We start from the raw sequence: 19,667 nt of genomic DNA, 5'->3' as shown, positions 1-19,667 counted from the left end.
TCCTGAATTCAGCTGATTGGGTGCAATTTCATTTCCATGTTATGATCAATCCACCAACACTACTTGATAATTCTTTGACCTAAGCCTTTATGAACTTTACTTCTACCCTGCTCTATTCCTTTGACAACATTTAGTCATGTCATGGAACTTAACCTCTGAAGTCTTAAATCCTTAAATTCTACTCTCTGATCACAATCTCTAGTACTTATTCACTGTTTCCTAAGGTGTCTGCTTTTTATTTCATTGACGACTCCATTTTCCCAACCACTGCATTCTCTAAATTATCAGTCTGCCTCTAGCTTTACTTCTTTACTTATCCACCATAGATCCCTACAAGTTCTACCCCTTCTTTCACTTTATCTGTACTTCCAACTCTCATAACCCTTGGTTCTTCCTTTATACCTGATCTGTGACCCACAACCCAAATCGAATCCAAATATATTGTGCTTCTCTGTTTCAGTCATAATATTGGATATCAGTCAATTGGACACATGCTACACCAGGCTCATGGTCTCTATCCTCATCTGGACTGACCTGTTTTCTGACCAATTCATGCATACCCCTAGTACTTATTTGAGTCCTTCTGATTTCCCTCAGTTAATATTCCAAGCTCTTGTTTCTTTTCTAAAAACCACTATCCAATTCCCATTCACCCTTTGACCCATAGATCAGATGACGTTGACTTCTTTTTGACTTAGACATACAAAAATTTCAGGAAAAAGTTCCTGCCTTAATTCCCATCAGACCTAAAATAAATTTCTAACTGTTGTCTTCTTTATCTTCTTCCCCCTTCTCCTTGTAAGAGGGTCCTGGTTTCTGTCCACAACTAATCTTTCCTGCCATCTCAAAATTATTGTTTCATTACTGGCTTCTCAACTCTCCTATGTCTTCACACTTTCTCTTTTAACACCCTTTCCCTCGGGCATATGACTTGCTCAAGTCTCTAAAAGTTTAAAATCTGCACTAGTAACAAAGCTACTATCTACCATTCATTACTCGCCTTTTTTCCAGGCACTTTTATTTTTTTTTACACAAATCTCCACTCTGTCACTTCCCATTAATGGAATGCTTTGTAGAATTCACAAGTGAAACCCACAGGCCTCATATTCTCTGATTTGGAAGGTTATTAATTGTTGATTCAATTTCTTTAATAGATACAGGCCTATTCAGATTATCTATTTCTACTTGTGTGAGTTTTGCTTGGTTGTACCTTTCAAAGAATTGGTGCATTTCATCTATGTTGTCAGTTTGTGGGCATAGAGTTGTTCATAGTATTTCTTTGTTATCCTTTTAATATCCATGGGATCAGCTGTGTTCTTTTAATGTATCATTTCATTTCATGTTTTTGTGCTTTAGAACTTAATTGTTCTCTTCCGAATAGAGAACTCTGTTCTCTTCCCAAAATCATATATTTTTTCCTAATTACTCCTTCAGTTTAAGACTTTAAGTTATGATGGTGCCGTAAGTTCACATTTTAACATGCGAACAAAACAGAACAGAAACACAAAAAAATTTGAATTGTAAGTGAGGCATAAGACAGATAAGTAGAAACAGTACACTTAAGATTCATGTAGAAAATAAGTGCGTAGCAGGACACAAAGAAAGCCTCAAATATGTGAAAGGATTATTATCATGTAGACAGTGCTTTGACAACAATCAAATTAAGTTTGAAATCAATAAACAAAGAATTAAAAAAAAAACATATGTTTGAACATGAAAATATTACCCTAGGTAACTCATGAATTAAAGAAGACATTACAAAAGAAACTACAAAAATTTTAGAACTGAGTGACAGTGAAAGAAGAATTAGATATAAATGACTTACGTCTTTAACGTCAACTCTAGAATCTAGAAAAAGAATAGAGAAAACCCAAAGAAAGTACTAAGGAAAGAAATTTTAAAATGATTAAATGAATTAACAATCTCAAAATTTATTCTTTTAGAAAACTAGGGAAATATCCCTCTAGAAAGATGAATAACAATAAGAGAAAGAGAATGGAAAGACAAAATGTTACCAACAACTCCCATTGTCATTGAATCCATTCCACCTCATAGTGACCTATAGGACAGGGTAGAACTGGCCCTTAGGGTCTCCAATGCTGTAATCTTTATGGGATCAGATTGCCACATCTATCTCCTGGAAAGGGGCTGGTGGGTTCTAACCATGAACCTTTCAATTAGCAGCTGAGCGCCTAACCACTGCATCACCAGAGCCCCTTAAGAAAAAATAGTGGGGCACAATTATAGACTAAGTAAAGATGCAGAGTTCATGATAAATTTCTAAGAAGAATTTTATGGCAGTATATTTGAAAATCATACAATTGATAATTTTATAGGAAAATACCTTTTAGAAAGTTATTAAAAAGAAAAAAAACTTGTATGAACCAAAAACTATTTAACACATTAAATGGTTAATCAGATACAGATATCCCCACCCACTGCCTTCCAAAAAGCCACACCAGCCCAAGATTTGTTTATATGCAAAATTTGGGTAAATTTCTAAGGAACAGATAACTTCTGCTGCGTTATACAGTTTTATATATTGTAAAATATATCATAGGTTCTCAACTGTTTTTATGAATGTAAATAACAAAATTTAGTATCACAGGAATTAAAAAAAAAAAGGATACTTGAAAATCACAACAGTCCACTAAACCTGTTACCATCAAGTCAATTCTGACTCATAGTGACCCTATAGGACAGAGTAGAACTGCCCCATAGAGTTCCCAAGGAGCGCCTGGTATATTTGAACTGCTGGCCTTTTGGTTAGCAGATGTGGGTCTTAACCGCTACACCACCAGGGTTTCCAACACTCCACTAGCATACTTTATATTAAGGAAAGAAAATTGGAGAAAAAACATGCCCACATCTCAATATATAAAGAAAAGGCATTCAGTAAAATTCAGTATTAACTTACGATTTTAAAAAATCCTGTAACAAGCCTAAATTGGAAGTAATTTCCTTAACCTAATAAACGATGTACATGAAAGTCTTACAGCAAACATCATAGTCACTTGTGAAACTATAAAAACATTCCTGTTAATGTCTGAGGGAAAAACAAGGAACTCAATACCACCCATGTATGTGAACAATATATTAGAAATCTTAGTCAATGCAGTAAAACTATAAAAATATAGAAAAGATAAAAATTAGAAACAAGAGAGAAAATACAGTTCTTATTTGGGGAAAATATGGTATTTGATGGGAGATACAGGAGAAGAAATTTAAATGTAATGTGACTAAATTTGGCAACTACAACTACTGGTCCATGTAGCAAATTGGTATATGACATGGCGGTAACCTATTAGCTGAGTTTTAAATCTGTACATGGTGATGGCATTATTTTATTTGTGCTGAAAAAAGTGGGCAACCTACTGACAATTTTTTTTTTTTTTTTACAAAATAATGATGCTAATTACAGTTGAATTTGATAATTTTTTAGGACATTGAACCTCAAATGAGTTTTCTTTCATTTTCAAATGCCCAAGGGAATTTTAATATTCCATTAATGACATAAATTTCTTTCACCCTCCCTCTTTTTTTTCCTTCTCTTCTCCACTTTTTTCTTTCCTTTTTCCTTCCTTTCTCCTCCCTCTGTCTCTTCCTTCTTTTCTTTTTTCTCCTTTGTCATAGATTGAATTGTGTCTCCCAAAAATATCTGTCAACTTGGCTATGCTATGATTCCCAGTATTGTGCTATTGTCTGCTGTTTTGTCATCTGATGTGACATATGATGCTGAAGTGGGATTAGCAGCGGTTTTGTTATGAGGCAGGACTCAATCTACAGGATTATATCTTATCTAAAACCAATCTCTTTTGAGATACAAAAGAGAGAAGGGAGCAGAGAGACATGGGGATCTCATACCACCAAGAAAGTAGTGCCAGGAGAAGACCTGGGGTTCCTGAGCTGAAAAACTCCTAGTTTAGGGAAAGATTGATGACAAGGACCTTCCTCCGGAGCTGACAGAAGCAGAAAGCCTTCCCCTGGAGCTGATGTCCTGAATTTGAACTTCTAGCCTACTCAACTGTGAGAGAGTAAATTTCTGTTTGTTAAAGCCAGCCACTTGTGGTATTTCTGTTATAGCAGCACTAGATAACTAAGACACCCTTTGATTACAAAACAAGGATTATTTTCACAATTATCCCAAAGACTTTTCTTTTTTTATTAATAAGTACATGTTTTAGTGCTCTTAAAATTCACATGATCTTTAAAAATGTTTTGAAGATTTTTTTTTCCTTTGTTGTTTCATGCAACTAAATAAGAGAAGATGCCTTAACCGTAGAAAGGAATATGTTTTACTCCTCTTCACTGCCTTCCTCTTCTCCCTTCTCCAAACCTCTCCTTTTTTCACTATCCTTAGCTTCCCTTTCTCCTTTATCTTGATTTACTTTGGAATAATTTCATTTACCTTAATAAGCCAGGATATGCCCATTCATAAAGAAGTCCTTTTATCTATTTGTAGATGTGAAATTTCTATAAGATCTGTTTTTTAATTTGTACGTACATAGTGAAAGTAACATCTATATGTATATTTCAGCTCTTGACTGTTTCTTCCTATAGTTATATTTCTAAAAATAACATGTTTATACCACATTTTTCTTAAAGAATGTATCTCCATTTTCCAAATAGGCCAGTTGATACCAGGCTGTGACATTCAGCATGAAGATGTGACTTAGTCTTTTAGAGCTAGCATAACAAAATACCACATCATGGGCAATATGAAAGAGCAGAAATTTAGTGTCTCACAGTTTTGGAGGATAGGAGTCCAAATCAGGGTATTGGTGCTGTTGATTCCTTAGAGAACTCTGTGAGAGGAACTCTCCCAGGCCTTTCTCCTCACCTCTGGTAGCTCCTGACAATCCTTGGTGTTCCTTGGCTTGTAGATACATCTTCATAAGTCATCTCCCGCCTTTGTCTGTATCTCCATGTGTCTACTCTCCTTTTTTATAAGGACAGGAGTCATGTGGTATTAGGACCTACCCTACTGTAGTATGACGTCATGTTAACCTTCAAAAACCCTATTGCAAAACAAGATCAAATTCACAGGTACAGGCTTTAGGACTTCAACACATTTTTTTGAGAGACACTATTCAATCCATGTGTTCTTTGGAAGCGAAGATGGTGAGACTTCGTTTCATGTGCTTTGGATGTGTTATTAGGAGGGATCAGTCAGTGGAAGAGGCCATCATGCTTGGTAAAGTAGAGGGTTAGCAAAAAAGTAGAACCTCCATGAGATGGATTAACGCAGTGGCAGCAAGAATGGGCTCAAACAGTAATGACTGTGAGGATGGCAGTGGTTCTTTCTGTTGTACATAGGGTTGCTATGGGTCAGAACCTACTTGATGACATCTAACAACAACAACAATTCAGTCCATACCCAAGGTTTTATATGTATTTTCAGCTAACCTCCCAGTTTTCAGCCCTCCAGCAATGCCCTGTGCGCCTCAGTTTTGAACTTTCCTGGGGTTCGGCCACACTCATTAATTCTCCTCTCATAGAAAATTCCTCTTTCCTGTCATTTAGGATGTGGCTTCTTCTAAATCATTTCATATAACTCCGTTTATCTTCTGTGTTTCCAAAACATGGACAAGGAAATTTATTCTTCTTTTTCCTTTTAAACGTAATTATTCCTTACCATTATTTCTTAAGTTTCTAGAGAGAGAAAAAAGGTCACAAGCAGTTAGCCAACCATCTTTAACCAGAGGCAGCTCTACACCAAGTGGTTATCAAAAACGAATAAATGTTAGATGCCAGATAAAGCTGGATTGAAACCCCTATTCTACTATTAATTGTATTATCTTTGGTAAAACATTTCATCAGTGTAGGCCTTAATAGCTTCATCCATAAAATGAACTTAAAACAGTATTTTATAAGAATATGAGAATATATAATGAATTCAATAAATACTAGATATTATTGTAAGTCCAGTTATTTAAAAATAACTTTAAAACTTACCTTCATAAGGTTAGAATTCCTTTTGTTTTGAAAAAAATTTTTAAATTGTGAAAATATGTATAACCCAACATTAGCCAATTCAGCATTTTTTACATGTACAATTCAGTGACACTGATTATATTAATCATATTGCTAGAATTCCTTTTTAAATGATATTTATTCAGGAATATGTTTTAATTAGTAAAATAGTACAGAAAACTTTGAATAAAAATATTAATGAGTTCAGATGGTAATGTCTTTACTGATACTTTAAACCAAAAGACCGACTATCTTGCTGAAGTTTTTATCATAAAAAATCCTTCAGTCTCCTACTCTGCGGACTCTGCTAGTACACTATGCTGGTGTATTACCATGGAGCTTTGTAATTTGAGTTATTGTACTATATACAGCCTTGTTAGCCAAGACATTTTCAAAGGAAACACTTTCAATTTATCAAATATCACAAATAGCTTTTGTGTCACATTAGTTAAAATATTTAATAAAATAAAATTTCAAAATTTTATAAACTCAAGATATAAATGTAAATTAAGTATATTGTATATGTAATTTATTTTACTTTATAGATATTTCTTTGAAACTAAGAGATTCCCAAGAATTGAAAAATATTTAACATATTCAGTACTTTTTGATTTATAAGTTACAACTATTCGCTAGTCTTAAATGACAATGAAAAGTGGCATTAAAAAATGTGTTCCTACAGTATACTTTTTGAGAATTGGATAATTAGAAAAATAACTTCATCTAAAATATGAAATTGAAAAGAGTATTAAAAGGTGATTGATCCATGTCTAAGTATGTTCTCACAAAATGTCTATGTATAAGAACTCGATATCACAATGTAATTTTGCCGCATTGGAGTGAAAAACAACTATCCTTTTCATTCCTGCTAATAATTCCTGTATAAACATATGCATGTTGAATTGTGACATATGGTAATTAATATTTATGTTTTCTAGGCATCGCTTACTTGAGTGGAATGTGTAGTGAAAAGAGAAAATGTATCATTGCTGAAGACAATGGCTTGAATCTGGCATTTACGATTGCTCATGAAATGGGTCACAAGTAAGTAAATTGTGGCTGAGCCAGTGTATTAGTGTGTGACTTTGTAATATGAGTTATTGTACTATATGCACATCTTTTTTATATTTTTGTGGGGGACTTAGAGTTTTTGAAAAATTATGGAAACAAGAAGTGGTAGAGAAGAGAGCACCTAAATATAAAGAGTGTTTTCTGAATGCGGTAACCATTCCTGATAGTCTTAATAAAATCTCATTACGTTGTCAAAATTCTCATCAGGACAATCGTTACAGGGCATGACTTTTTTTTTTTTACTAGGTATTTCTAACTGATATAAACATTGCAGTAATCATGAGACTACAAAGCTATATATTTTTCAAGTAAACATTTAAGGAAAATACTTGCACAAATGAAAATACTTCCAGCCTATAATAGCACCTGTGTTCATTATTACAAGGCACAGAGTAAAGAAATTAACCAGCAAAGTTTAGCAGTAAGGTACTTGAAAGACAACTAAGCTGGATATATAATTACATGTAATGAGCTACGTATCAGACACAGTTCTAAGCATTTTAATGGATTAGTTTAATACAAAAAGTGTGAAGAGATAGTTACTTTTAGTTTCATTTTAGAGATACTATTAATAGCAGCAATAATAATGGCCAATAACAACACTTACAAGAACTTACTACGTTCCAGGCAGAACTATGTGCTTTATATATCCTCACAACAATCTCGTGAGGTAAGAGCTGTTGTTATTGTGTGTCACCATAGCAATCCTGTATGACAGAGTAGAACTACCCCATAGGGTTTCCTAGGCTGTAATCTTTGGAGTGGAGCCCTGTTGGCAAAGTAATTAAGAGTTCGGCTGCTAGCCAAAAGGTCGGCAGTTCAAATCCACCAGCAGCTCCTTTGGAAACCCTGTGGGGAAGTTCTACTCTGTCCTATAGGGTTGCTATGAATTGGAATCAACTGGATGGCAATGGGTTTGGATTTTTGGGTATTCTTTGGAGCAGATCATCAGGTCTTTTCTCCCACAGAGTGGGTGCTGGATTCGAACCACTGACATTTTGGTTAGCAGCTGAGCGCTTAACCATTGTGCCATCAGGGCTTAGTTGTACTTGTTTATCAGGGGAGGAAACTGAAGCATAGAGAAGATAAGTTACCTTGCCAAAGTTAAGAAAATAATAAGTGGTGGAGCAAGGATTTGAACTTAAGCATTTCAACTCAGGACACATTGTTCTGAGTTTCTACAATAAATTATCTGATATCTTTGAGCCTTAGTTTCCTCATCCGTAAAATGAGGATAACACCTTTTTGTGGAGGTGCATCAGGGAGTCAAATTACATACCACCAGTTACCAGTTGAGCGATCCCAACTCTTGGTGATCCCACGTGTTTCAGAGTAGAACTGTGCTGCCTAGGGTTTTCAATGACTGTGATCTTTCAGAATTAGATCACCAGGCTTGTCTTCAAGGTGCCTCTAGGTAGATTTGAACTGTCAACGTTTCAGTTAGTAGCTGAGTGTTTAACCACATTTACAGGCAGTATTTTATGATAGAAACAGCATGAGTTTTAGAATCAGAGTTAGTTTTGGCTCTAGACATCCCCACTTGCTAACTGTAAGAGCAGAATAAATAAAATAATGTATTCTAACTGGACTCAGATTTAGTGAGGTCCTACTTGGGGAGTTGATCATTATGGAGGCTTCTTGGGTCAAAGATATATTTAGTTTGACCTGCAGTGCTTAAAAAATTGAATTAGTTCCCAATATTAAAAAGTATAGATTTGACAGAAAAATGGAGATATCTGGACCTGGCAACACTGGACCACAGTCCCATATGTCAGCCATTCATTAGAGCTGAGTAGCGTCTGTATGCTTTAGACTGGCCTCTTTGTCCCCAGTTCTTCCCAGGCCACAGCATTATCTAGTGTTTTTCACCTCATTTTCATTATGTGCCTGGACTCTATAGAAAAATGAATAAAGTTGAGTTTGCAGTGGAATTTGATTGGTACAAGAAAGCTTAGAAGAAACAATAGAGCATGACAGTGGTTGATTAAAAAAACAAACTTATTTTTATTCAGTTAAGCGCAAGTACAGCAAAGTGACAAATTGTAATTATAAAATTCAATGAATTATCAAAAATTGAATACACGCATTTACTGAACCCAGTCCAAGAAACAGAACATTATCAGCAGTGATAGGCTTTTGATGTCATCGTTCTTAAATGTGCAGATATATACATACTTTCATTTTCTCCCATGCAGATGTTCAGTTTTCAGTTGACTGCTTTAGAATACAAGGAGTTTGTTATGTCAAATAATAATAATAAAGAAATACATAAATAAGTAAATAAAGTAAATACACTTAAAATTATTATTCTTGAGGGAAAGTATACAATAATCTTCTGCAATATTGAGGTCCAAGATTGATAGGACTTAGATTCTTAATTGTAATACAAGTTCTACAATTTAAAGATAATTTCAGCTTACTCCTATTAGAAAAAACTTTTGACATCCTTTAAAAGAAAAGTGCTGAGAATAATGTTTAGAGGCAATAAAAGGTCTTTACCAAATATTTTAAGAAGATAAGTACAAATTAATTATAAACAAAATTCCCACAAAATATATTCGAGTTTCCAAATAATTATAATTGTACTTTTTATTTATGGAAAAATTATAATTATACTTTCAAAATGTAGTAACAACTTGATGTACAATTTGAGTACATTTTCATGAAACAGACATTAAATAATTTCACCAAGTACTGTGCATAGTAGAGTTTAAAAAGTAGGTCTACTTTTTTTAAAAGCAGGTATGTAAAATTAATTTCTTCTATCTCTGTTATATCCTGAAATGTAGGAAAAATACTAACTAAAGGAGTCAACAATAATACAAGTTAATTTAGGAACACCCAAAGTCTTGGTCAAGAAGCTACAACTACTTAAACAAAAAACTAAACAAGGTAATTTAAGCAAAGACTACTTTGGCTTTATGTAGTAGAAACACTGGTTTATAACCAGGAACTCAGGTTGGAATGGCTAAAATTGTACTAAAATATTATTTTAGTAGACTTTTATGTAGCTGTACCCAAAATCAATAGAGATTTGCCAAATGTATGTGTAATGTTGGATGGATCAGGACAAGTACATGAGATATATATTGAATTACTTAGTTACTAAAAATTCTTTTACCAGTAAGCAGTATTTGTCTTAAATGTGAAGGATTGTGTTTTCTTGATGCTAGGTAATGAGAGACAAGAGCATTGAGAATAATGCTGTCTTTATAAAAAACAAACAGAAGGAATTTGATTTATAAAAACTGCCTTCCGGTATAAGATACAATGAAGAAATTAAGAAAAAAAAATTTTTTTCGTATACTCATAGCCTCTGAAATAAGGAAAGGTTTCATAGAGGTTATATAATTATGTCTATAGATCCTGTTTGGTTCAAAAAACCCAGAGCACTTTTTCTTAGAGGTATGATTAAAAGTGAGCTACTTAAATAAAACTTTTAAATTCATAATTTTTTCGGGGGGTATTTCTTTTTTTATTTTTTGGTTAAATTATATAGTGGAAATAGTTTTCTAGAACCTAATAACAAACTATAACTTCTGCCAATATATTTTCTAATTTTGTCAGAAAATGAATCATATAATTCTGCAACCCACAATTTTAGAATGGCAGAATGATTTCATTTATACTTGTCAGTGTAATAATACCTTTATAACCACACATGAAATGTTCCTAAACTGATTTGGGATGAGTGTATGTTTATTGATTTGAATTTGATTTCTAAATCCCAAAGTAACTCCATATGTAGCTGAAAAATCAATACTGGACCACCAAGTAATACAAAAAAAAAAAAAAAAAACTTGGTGGCAAGACTATGAGGAATTGAAGAGAACAAAAAAATTCCTCTTTTACTACTGAAAAGGAATCTTTAAAAATGTCAGAAAAATGCACTGAATTTTTCCATTGGAAAATTAGCAATTAAAAAAAAGTATACGTAATTATATGTTGTTACTGTTAGTTCCCATCAAGTCAATTCCAACTCATGGTGACCCATGTATTCAAAGTAGAACTCCGCCATAGGGTTTTCAAGGCTGTGACCTTTCCAGATTTGCCAGGCCTGTCTCTGAAGCACCTATGTGTGGGTTTGAACCACCAACCTTTTGGTTAGTAATGTAGTACGTAGCCATTTGTAGCACCCAAGGACTCCTATGTAATTGTATACAAAACATAACTTAGAATGCACAGCAAGAATGAGGAAATAAATTGTTTTATACCACCTTTTTTGCTTCCTTTTGTAAAGTTATTTTTCTTTCTAAATAATAGTATGAGGGACCAATTATTTTTCTTCTAGTCTAAAATTTTGACAAGAGCATATTTATTTTGGTACAGCTGAATTAAAGTGTGAATGAAATAAGATGTGACCTTCATTAATTTACTGTGATGAAGGATAAAGCTTTATTTTTTTGAATAAAAATACCAAACTGCTGAGCTTTTGGTTAACAGCCATAGCAACCACTATGCCACTAGGGCTCCAAAAATACCTTAGGAAATGGTTAATAATTTTTACAGGGTTTGTTGAATGTGTATGCATGTATGCATGCATTCACTATACTCTATGTATTTTATATGATCTGCCTGAAAAGCAAATTATTAAAAAGAGATTTTACTTTGATTTCAAGTAATAATTTGTCACTAATATCACCAGCATATTTTTATTGTTATTAGATTACAATGTCCAAGAGACACAAGTACAAGTTTCCAGTGGAGTTGTACAGACACACTTAATTCTCCCAACAATGATGTGTGTTGTACCCAGAGTGTGAAAACATGCCTGAAATATTGCCAGCCCAGAAAGCCTCACATGAGCCTTGGTGTCCAGAATTTTAACTGGGGGTCAATCACATAGGCATGGTTGATCACCTGTGTGACTGACCATCAGTTTTCAGTACTTCCAGAGGTCAAGCTAATACCACGTGGACTAATTCCCTCACCATGAATCACATTATTAACATAAACTATCTGGCATGTCCAAGGCTCTCAGGTACACAAAGATAATTTTATTAGGCAGATTTTCCAAGGGCTTAGATGTTATATTCCAGGAGCCAGGCAAGGGTAAAACCTTCCTTTGGAATGTGCAGGGTTGGAACCACCTAGACCTGCTGAATTAATCTTTTCTGCACATTTACACAGTATTTTTAAAGTTTCAAAATCTCGTACACCACTCAACTTAGTGACATGGTTAGGTTCCAAAGACCAAATCATTATGTGAAAATCAGTGTTATTCAAAAATAGAGGAGGAACCACATCAGATCACAAAATGGAGATGACTATACCATTATATAACTGCCAAATTACATTATTATATAACTGCCAAACAACTGAGAATCACAGCCCAGCCAAGTCGACATATAATCTTACCATCACAGCAAGCGTTAATCTCGCCTCGCACCTCAGTGTTCATTACTGCCAGACGTAAGACGTTAATGCACAGAATAATTGGATAGTAGATTTTTTACTATTGTTGTAAATGAGAAATGTCTGGTAACAAGATAGTAGGTAAATGCAGAGTAGGTGTATTTCATATTAGTTTGACAAAGGCTTTCTAAGAAAAATAATATTGTCTTCTTTTATTGGCAGGCATTGTGCTAAACACTGTGTACTCGTATCTAATTCAATCTCATACATCTAATTCTTGAGTTAAGTATTGTTATTATTGTCCTTTTACAGATGTGGAAACTGAAGCTAATAGAAATTGATTTTTTAACACTACTTTGTATATTGAGGACATTCTTAAAGATAAATGTGTTATAAATATTTTCCTAGTTCTTTTGAGTTGATTTAATTTTTTTAAAATACAGTTTGCATATTTTTTTTAGTATAAGGCAGTCCCTGGGTAACAACCATCTGATTTATGTACAACCCATAGTTACAAACCATTGCCTGTAAAGCCTGTTACATTAAAAATTTGAGGTACATACAGTGGTTCATAATCACAAATGGGCACTACTTTGCAATGTGCATCAAAACGTTATTATTATTACTGTATTATTACGTTAAATATGTTTTAGTGTATCTGAAAGTGTTTCTTTAAAGTTTTTTATGCTTAGAAAGGTACACTATGTATTATATACTAAAACAGACATTTGAATAACTGGTGTTAGATACAAACTGTACTTAACTGTTCTGATTTATGTACAAGTTTTACTTAAAGACAGATTTAGGAACGGAATTCGTTCGAAATCTGGGGAATGCCTGTAGTCAAATCTCTTATCACTTTTATAAATTCTTCTATAGATTTGTAATTAAAAGGCCTTTATCTTTCCAAAATTAAAGAAACAACTGCAGTTTTGTTAAATCGTTTTGTATTTTGTTTCATTTTTAGCCAGTTAACACTTTAAGTTATCTGGGATTTATTGTAGTATACATAGTAAAGTTCTCTCTGTTAAATTTGTATTTCTTGTTAGCTGCTCAGTAAATGATCTTACTACTCAAAGTGTGGTCTGTAATGAGATAAAGAACTTTGCCAGCATATAAAACGTTGTTTTCCTCATTGAGAAAATCTTGAAATGAAAAAAAAAACTGAAATGTTAGGTGAACCAAACTGACTTACATTCTGGCACCAGCTACTTATCTAGATGGAAATCAGTAACAAAAGAGTTCACCTCATGACAGCCGGTGCGCAGACCACATTCAGAATAGCCCTGCTACGTAACACAGATACTCAGGCCTTTATTCATTCCAAGTCAGCTTTGTGCTAAGAAGTTTCATTTGAGTTGCTGCAGAGCGGTCTCTTTGTTTTTAGCCTGAAAAGTGATCTGTGCTTGAAATATATATTTCTGTCCTCAAGTATTTGTGGAATATTTTTAAACAAAAATTTGTGATGCGATCCATTACAAATAATAAAAGCTATTCTTTTGTAAAATATTGAATGATGCTTTAGATTATGTATATATATATACTACATCTTTTTTTTTTTTTATGGCCACATGTAATTCAAACCTCTGTGAATTTCAGCTAAAAGCAAAATAACTTCTTTAGTATTGGCTAACATTTTCCTAACATTTAGCCCCAGGTTTTATATATTATAAAATATATAAATTTTCAGGAAAATAGTAATTTATCATATAATCATTAATAACATAATTCTGCAAATTTTTTTTTTATCTTGCTAAATCTGGAGATTTATTGGACAGCAAAGCTTGGCACTGGCTTCGCACATTAGGACCAAAGATTTCTGCTCCCACCTCAAGAAGGAAGGCAATACTATCAGCTCCGTTTTAGAGGTGATGATTGCCAAAACTCACACAGCTGAAAAGTGCCTGAGTGGACATTTGAAGCCAAATTTGTCTAATTCCAACATCCATGTTATTAATTACTGTGTTATGTCAGAAATGCTGAAGAGAACATCTGGCTAACTTAACTCTATCAACTTATTTCTGGATTGGCCCTGGATTTTCTGTCCCCAGCTTCTCTTCAGACATCCTTAATACCGTACTCCCGTTCATTTTCCGCACTGCAGCTATGCCAGTATTCCAATGCCGTTTCTCACGTACTGTGCATCTTTACACAGCAGGGCATTGCCACATGCCACTCCCTCTACCTGGAATGCTCCTCTTTGCCGTCTGCTATTGCTCTTAATTCAGATATCAGCTCAATAACTATTTCCTAAAGAAAGCCTTTATAAGTCATTTTATGTATGTCAATCTCTGTATTGAATGTTGTAGCGGTACCACCTTCTTTATATATGTGCATTCATTCATCTGATGGGGGATATATATATATATATATATATATATACACTTCCCTAGGCTGTAAGCTCTAAGAGGTAGTGAACATGACTGTTTTTGCTTATCATGGGATTCCTAATGCATTTGATAGTGCCTGGCACATGTTGTACAGTGTTTAAGTGCTACAGCTGCTAAGTAAAAGGTTGGCAGTTCAAACCCACCAGACTCTCATTGGAAACCCTATGGGACGGTCCCGTTTTGTGCTATAGGGTCGCTATGAGTCAGAATCAACTCAGTGGCAATGGGTATGGTATGGTATGATACATATTAGGCATTCAATAAAAATGTACTAAATAAACAAATGCTTTAATATAGTAATTATCACAGTAACACATTCTTAAGCATAGAATGTCAACGGCGCACTATTCAAAAACAGAGTATGTATGCCTATTAAAATTGTTTAGAATGCTTTCTGATATTGCAAGTGATTTTTAATAAGTTATAAGGTAAAGTTTTATGAAAGTGAGGATGCTGGAAAGACAGTAGCATGAGTGTGTCTAGGATCTCTACCCACCACATATGAATACCAAGAAAATCAACTAGAAATCTGTACTCAATTTTGTAAGAACTTTGCAGGCAAAAGATGCCAGTGAGAAGACACAAACTGAAACAAAATAAGGATGTGTCTCATACAGTAGGAAAAGTGCTTCTTCTACTCTTCCTCCCCCTTCCCTTCTTAGCATGGTAGATGAACAACTGCAGTGGAGCTACAGCCACAGCCCCAGTAGACCCACAAGTCTCCTTTGCACTAAAAGAGGCCCAGATATCTGGATCCAAGGTAAACAGGACAGACTTTTCTTGCAGACTTAACAGTCTTAACAGGGTTGTCCCTGACCCTCCCTCTCCTCTCCTGCAACAGAGCTGCAGCCCCATTTGATTTTTGGCTCTCCTTTTCACTAAGAAGGGCAATGATCTCTGGCTCCACAGCAAGTAGAACATATTTTCCTGGTGAACTGCTCAGGTATATGTTCTGACCAGCTTGGGTGTGGACAAAAGGACTGGGACCTCAGTCCGTCCTGAATCAAAGCCTTCACAGTGTGAGGAAAGGAAAGGTGAGCAAGAACTAAAGCTTGTACCCTATTGAGGATACATTGATCAGTGTGTGCTGTCTGATACATATGGGAGGTGCCGAAGGATTGAAACCTCAGTCTGACCTAAAATAGAGATCTCACAAAGTTGAAGACTGTGCCCATCTAAGAGTTTCCTGCAGAAATTAGTACTCTCTAAACATTGTGTTTTTTGGGAAACATTGTGTATATGGAAGAATTGAGAAGGTTAGCATATTGTAATAGTCCAATGTTCTGGCTTCAACAAAAATTCAAAAGGCGTACAAAAAACCCAGAAATGATAGCCCATTGAAAAGAACAAGATGAAGGGAGAGGATTCATTTCCATGAAAACCAAGAAAATGAACAGAGTGGAAGAATATAATACAATGGTATTAAACAAGCTTGAAGAACTGAAGAAAAATACAGAGAATTAAAGGAAATCAGTGAACAATGCATGAACGAAATGATAATATAAACAAATACGCACTATAAAAAGAAATGAAACAGAAATACTGGAACCAAAATGTACAATAACTGGAAAAAAAAAAAACTCATTGGAAGGACTTCAGCAGCAGATTTGAGCAATTTAAAAAGCCGTTTAAAAAGCTATTTTAAATTTTGTGACATGCAGATAAAGCTGTTCATAGAGAGAAAATTTAAGTACAAATATAAAAGTTAAACAATGAAAGTTAATGAGCCGAATTTCCAAAGTGATAAGTTAGAAAAATAACAACAGAACAAAGTAAAATAAACTCGATGGAAGAAATCATAAAAAACAGAAATAAATGAAATAGGAAAAAATACAATAGAAATTGATAACGAAGACAAAATTAGATCTATGGAAATGCAAGTAAAATTGACAAACATAAGATTGGCCTAGAAAAAAAGCAAAATTAAACAGTATTAGAAATAAAAAAAATGGAGTATAACATATATACAGAAAATATGTTTTAAATCATTAAGGTCAGAATTGACTTGATGGCAACGGGTAAGAATACATTGAATACTTTTATGTCAGTAAAATTCTGATAAAATATAATGAGAGAGTGTAAAGTTTTATAACCACTTAAATAAATAAAATCAGTACTGTAGATTCTTTCCAAAAAGAAAACACCAATCCAGAATAGTAGTCAAAAACCCAGTGCCTTCGAGTCGATTTTGATTCATGGCAACCCTATGGACAGAGAGAACTACCCCATGCGGCGCCCAAGGCTGTAATCTTTATGAAGGCAGACTGCCCCATCTTTCTCCTGTGGAGCATCTGGTGGGTTTGAACTGCTGAGCTTTTGGTTAGCAGCCGAGTGCTTAATAGGTTCAAGGAGTGGATAATTCCAATATTAATCTAATTTTTCTAGAAAATGGAAAATGAAGAAACACCATTCAATTCATTATTTAAGTCCAGTATTCATGTAAAAATTAAAAAGAAATTATGAAGGAGGAAGAATATTACAGTACAGCCTCATCTGAGGATGATGTGAAAATGACAAATTTCAAAATTAAATAGCAGTGTATAAACAAAGGTAACACCCTGTATAAAAATTTTTAAAAAATACAAGAATTTCATTATACTTGCTTTTATAGGTTCTGTGGGTACAAACAAGTACAGCATAACAGAAAAATAAATAAAAGGCATAAAAGTAGGAATGGAAGAAACAAATGATATTTTTGGAAATATGATTGCCTACATAAAAACATAATACAAAAGCAAAAAAATGGAATTAGCCCATGAGTTTATTAAGATTATTGGATACAAGATAAATATCCATAAAATCAATTATTGGCTGCAGTAGAAAATGTCACTTAAAAAAGAGGATACTACTTAGTGTAGAAATAAAAAATATATAGTACTTAAGAATACATTTAACAAAATGTAGGAACACATAACCAGAAACCGAAATCAGTTGCCATTGGGTCAGTTCTGACTCATGGCAACTCCATGTGTGCGGAGTAGAACTGCACTTCATCGAGTTTTCAGTGACTATTTGGAAGCAGATCTCCAGACCTTTCTTCTGAGGCACTTCTGAGTGGGTTTCAACTGCCAACCTTTTGGTTAGTAGTTAAATGTTTAACTGTTTGAGCCAGCCAGCAATTCTTCGGGAAAGTATACACCTCAATCATTGAAAATACACCATCTGCAAGGGTAGGGAATTATAGTATCATAAAGATCTCGATTTTGCTGTAAATTACTTCGAGATTGATGCAATTTCTGTAAATATATTCTCGTTTTTTTTTTAAAGAACTCAGCAGAGATTTCTAAAATTTGTATAAAAGAACAAATAGCCAAAAATAGACAACATTCTTGAAGAAGAAAGAGATAAAGGTGGAGGTAAAAGCAGAGGAGAATGAGGAGAAGAATAATGTGAGGTTTTTACCTAATAGAAATCAAGACCTATAATGAAACTACAATAACGAAAGCAGGTTGACATTTGTGGCATATGTACCCACTGCCATGGCAGATATAGACAACATAGAACAAAATAGTTAGTCATAAACAATTCCATGCCTGCATGAAAACCTGATGTATGATGAAGGTGGCATTGCAGAGCAATGGAGAAAAGACTATTTTTTAAAAACGTGATGGTACAATTGGTTATCCACATGTATAAAAATGAAATTGAACACTTTCTTCAGACTATATGTAAAAATTAATTTCAGATAAAAATAAAGACAAATATGACAGACAAGAATTTTAGGAGAAAATGTGTGGGACTATTTTTATGACTTCAGGCTTGAAAAGGATTTCTAAAATAGCACACAAATAGCAGGCAGAGGCCTGAGCTCTCACAGGAAGGCTGATAGAAACCTTCAGTGAAATTGTTCAAGTTTTTTATTTGTGTTGTGGTTTCCCTGAACCCATGATTTGTATTAAATGGCTATATATGTAGTTGTTTCTTTCCTATTTTCTTTTATTCTACAGTCTAATTCTCAAGTCCACGTAAAAAGACGAATTTAGGAAATTCTTGTTAAAAAAAGAAACAGTTGGGAAGGAGCCAAGCCAAGATGGTAGCTTAATCAGACTCACGTTGTTGTCCCTCTTCAGCAAAACCCTGAGAAACCAAGTGAAACAGATACAGAGGACAATCCTCGAACCCTGAACATCAAATGACAGAATAATGAATTAGGTCGAACATCAGCTGGAAGAAGAAACTGATCAAAAACAGAAAATGAGGAGAGATGCAGAGAGGAGGGGCCCTGCCAGCTGACCCAGCACAGGGACAAAGCTGGCAGTGATCTCGGGTGAGGAGTACAGAAAGGCAACTCCATGGAATCCCCAACAGGAGACAGGGAAACTGCAATGACATACCTGGACTGAAGCGGGATGAGCAGGACATGAACCGGACCTAGGGAGGAAGGGTGAAGGAGGGAGGGTGAAAGCTCTGGAGATCCCAGCATCCACAGAACAGGCAGTGAGCTTAGACCCAGAGACAGGGCAGCTCACTAGCGGTGATCCCTGACCACTGGGGTGAGTGGTGCACACAGAGTGATAGATCCAGAGTGTTAGCAGGAGGTCTCTCACGTGACCAGACCATGGGCAGCCCCTCATCCTCCCACTATTGAGGCCGAGTCCCAATTGCTGACTGTAGCCAATGGGAAGCACCCAGGAACCCTTGTCTGTGACCTGAGGAGCGTGCTTTCCTTCCCCCCACCCACCTGAACCTCCCATCCCTGCAGCCCAGCCACCAGGGACATAGCCCGAGCACCCCCTATAGCACCCCCCAGCCCTGCCTGGCATCTCCCCAACCATCCTGCCAAGTGACAGCAGTTGAGAAGCTCCTGGCTGCCCGCTTCCACTCCCTGCCCCTCAACCTGCCCCTCAGATCAGCTCAGGACTGCCACCCCAACCCTCT

General features: G+C 35.0%; 1 protein-coding gene across 1 annotated transcript in view; it reads left to right on the top strand.

Annotated features, from left to right (window-relative positions):
• Positions 1-19,667, top strand: part of ADAMTS19 (ADAM metallopeptidase with thrombospondin type 1 motif 19) — a 307,911-nt gene that overhangs the window by 145,950 nt on the left and 142,294 nt on the right. Inside the window, exon 8 of the mRNA XM_049873149.1 lies at positions 6,912-7,017. Within this exon, the coding sequence (XP_049729106.1) occupies positions 6,912-7,017 (106 nt within the window). The remainder of the gene's footprint in view (positions 1-6,911; positions 7,018-19,667) is intronic.

The sequence above is a fragment of the Elephas maximus genome, chromosome 2 (genome assembly GCF_024166365.1).
Source record: "Elephas maximus indicus isolate mEleMax1 chromosome 2, mEleMax1 primary haplotype, whole genome shotgun sequence".
In the NCBI taxonomy this organism is placed as follows: domain Eukaryota; kingdom Metazoa; phylum Chordata; class Mammalia; order Proboscidea; family Elephantidae; genus Elephas; species Elephas maximus.
This window is presented reverse-complemented; position numbering and strand designations above follow the sequence as displayed.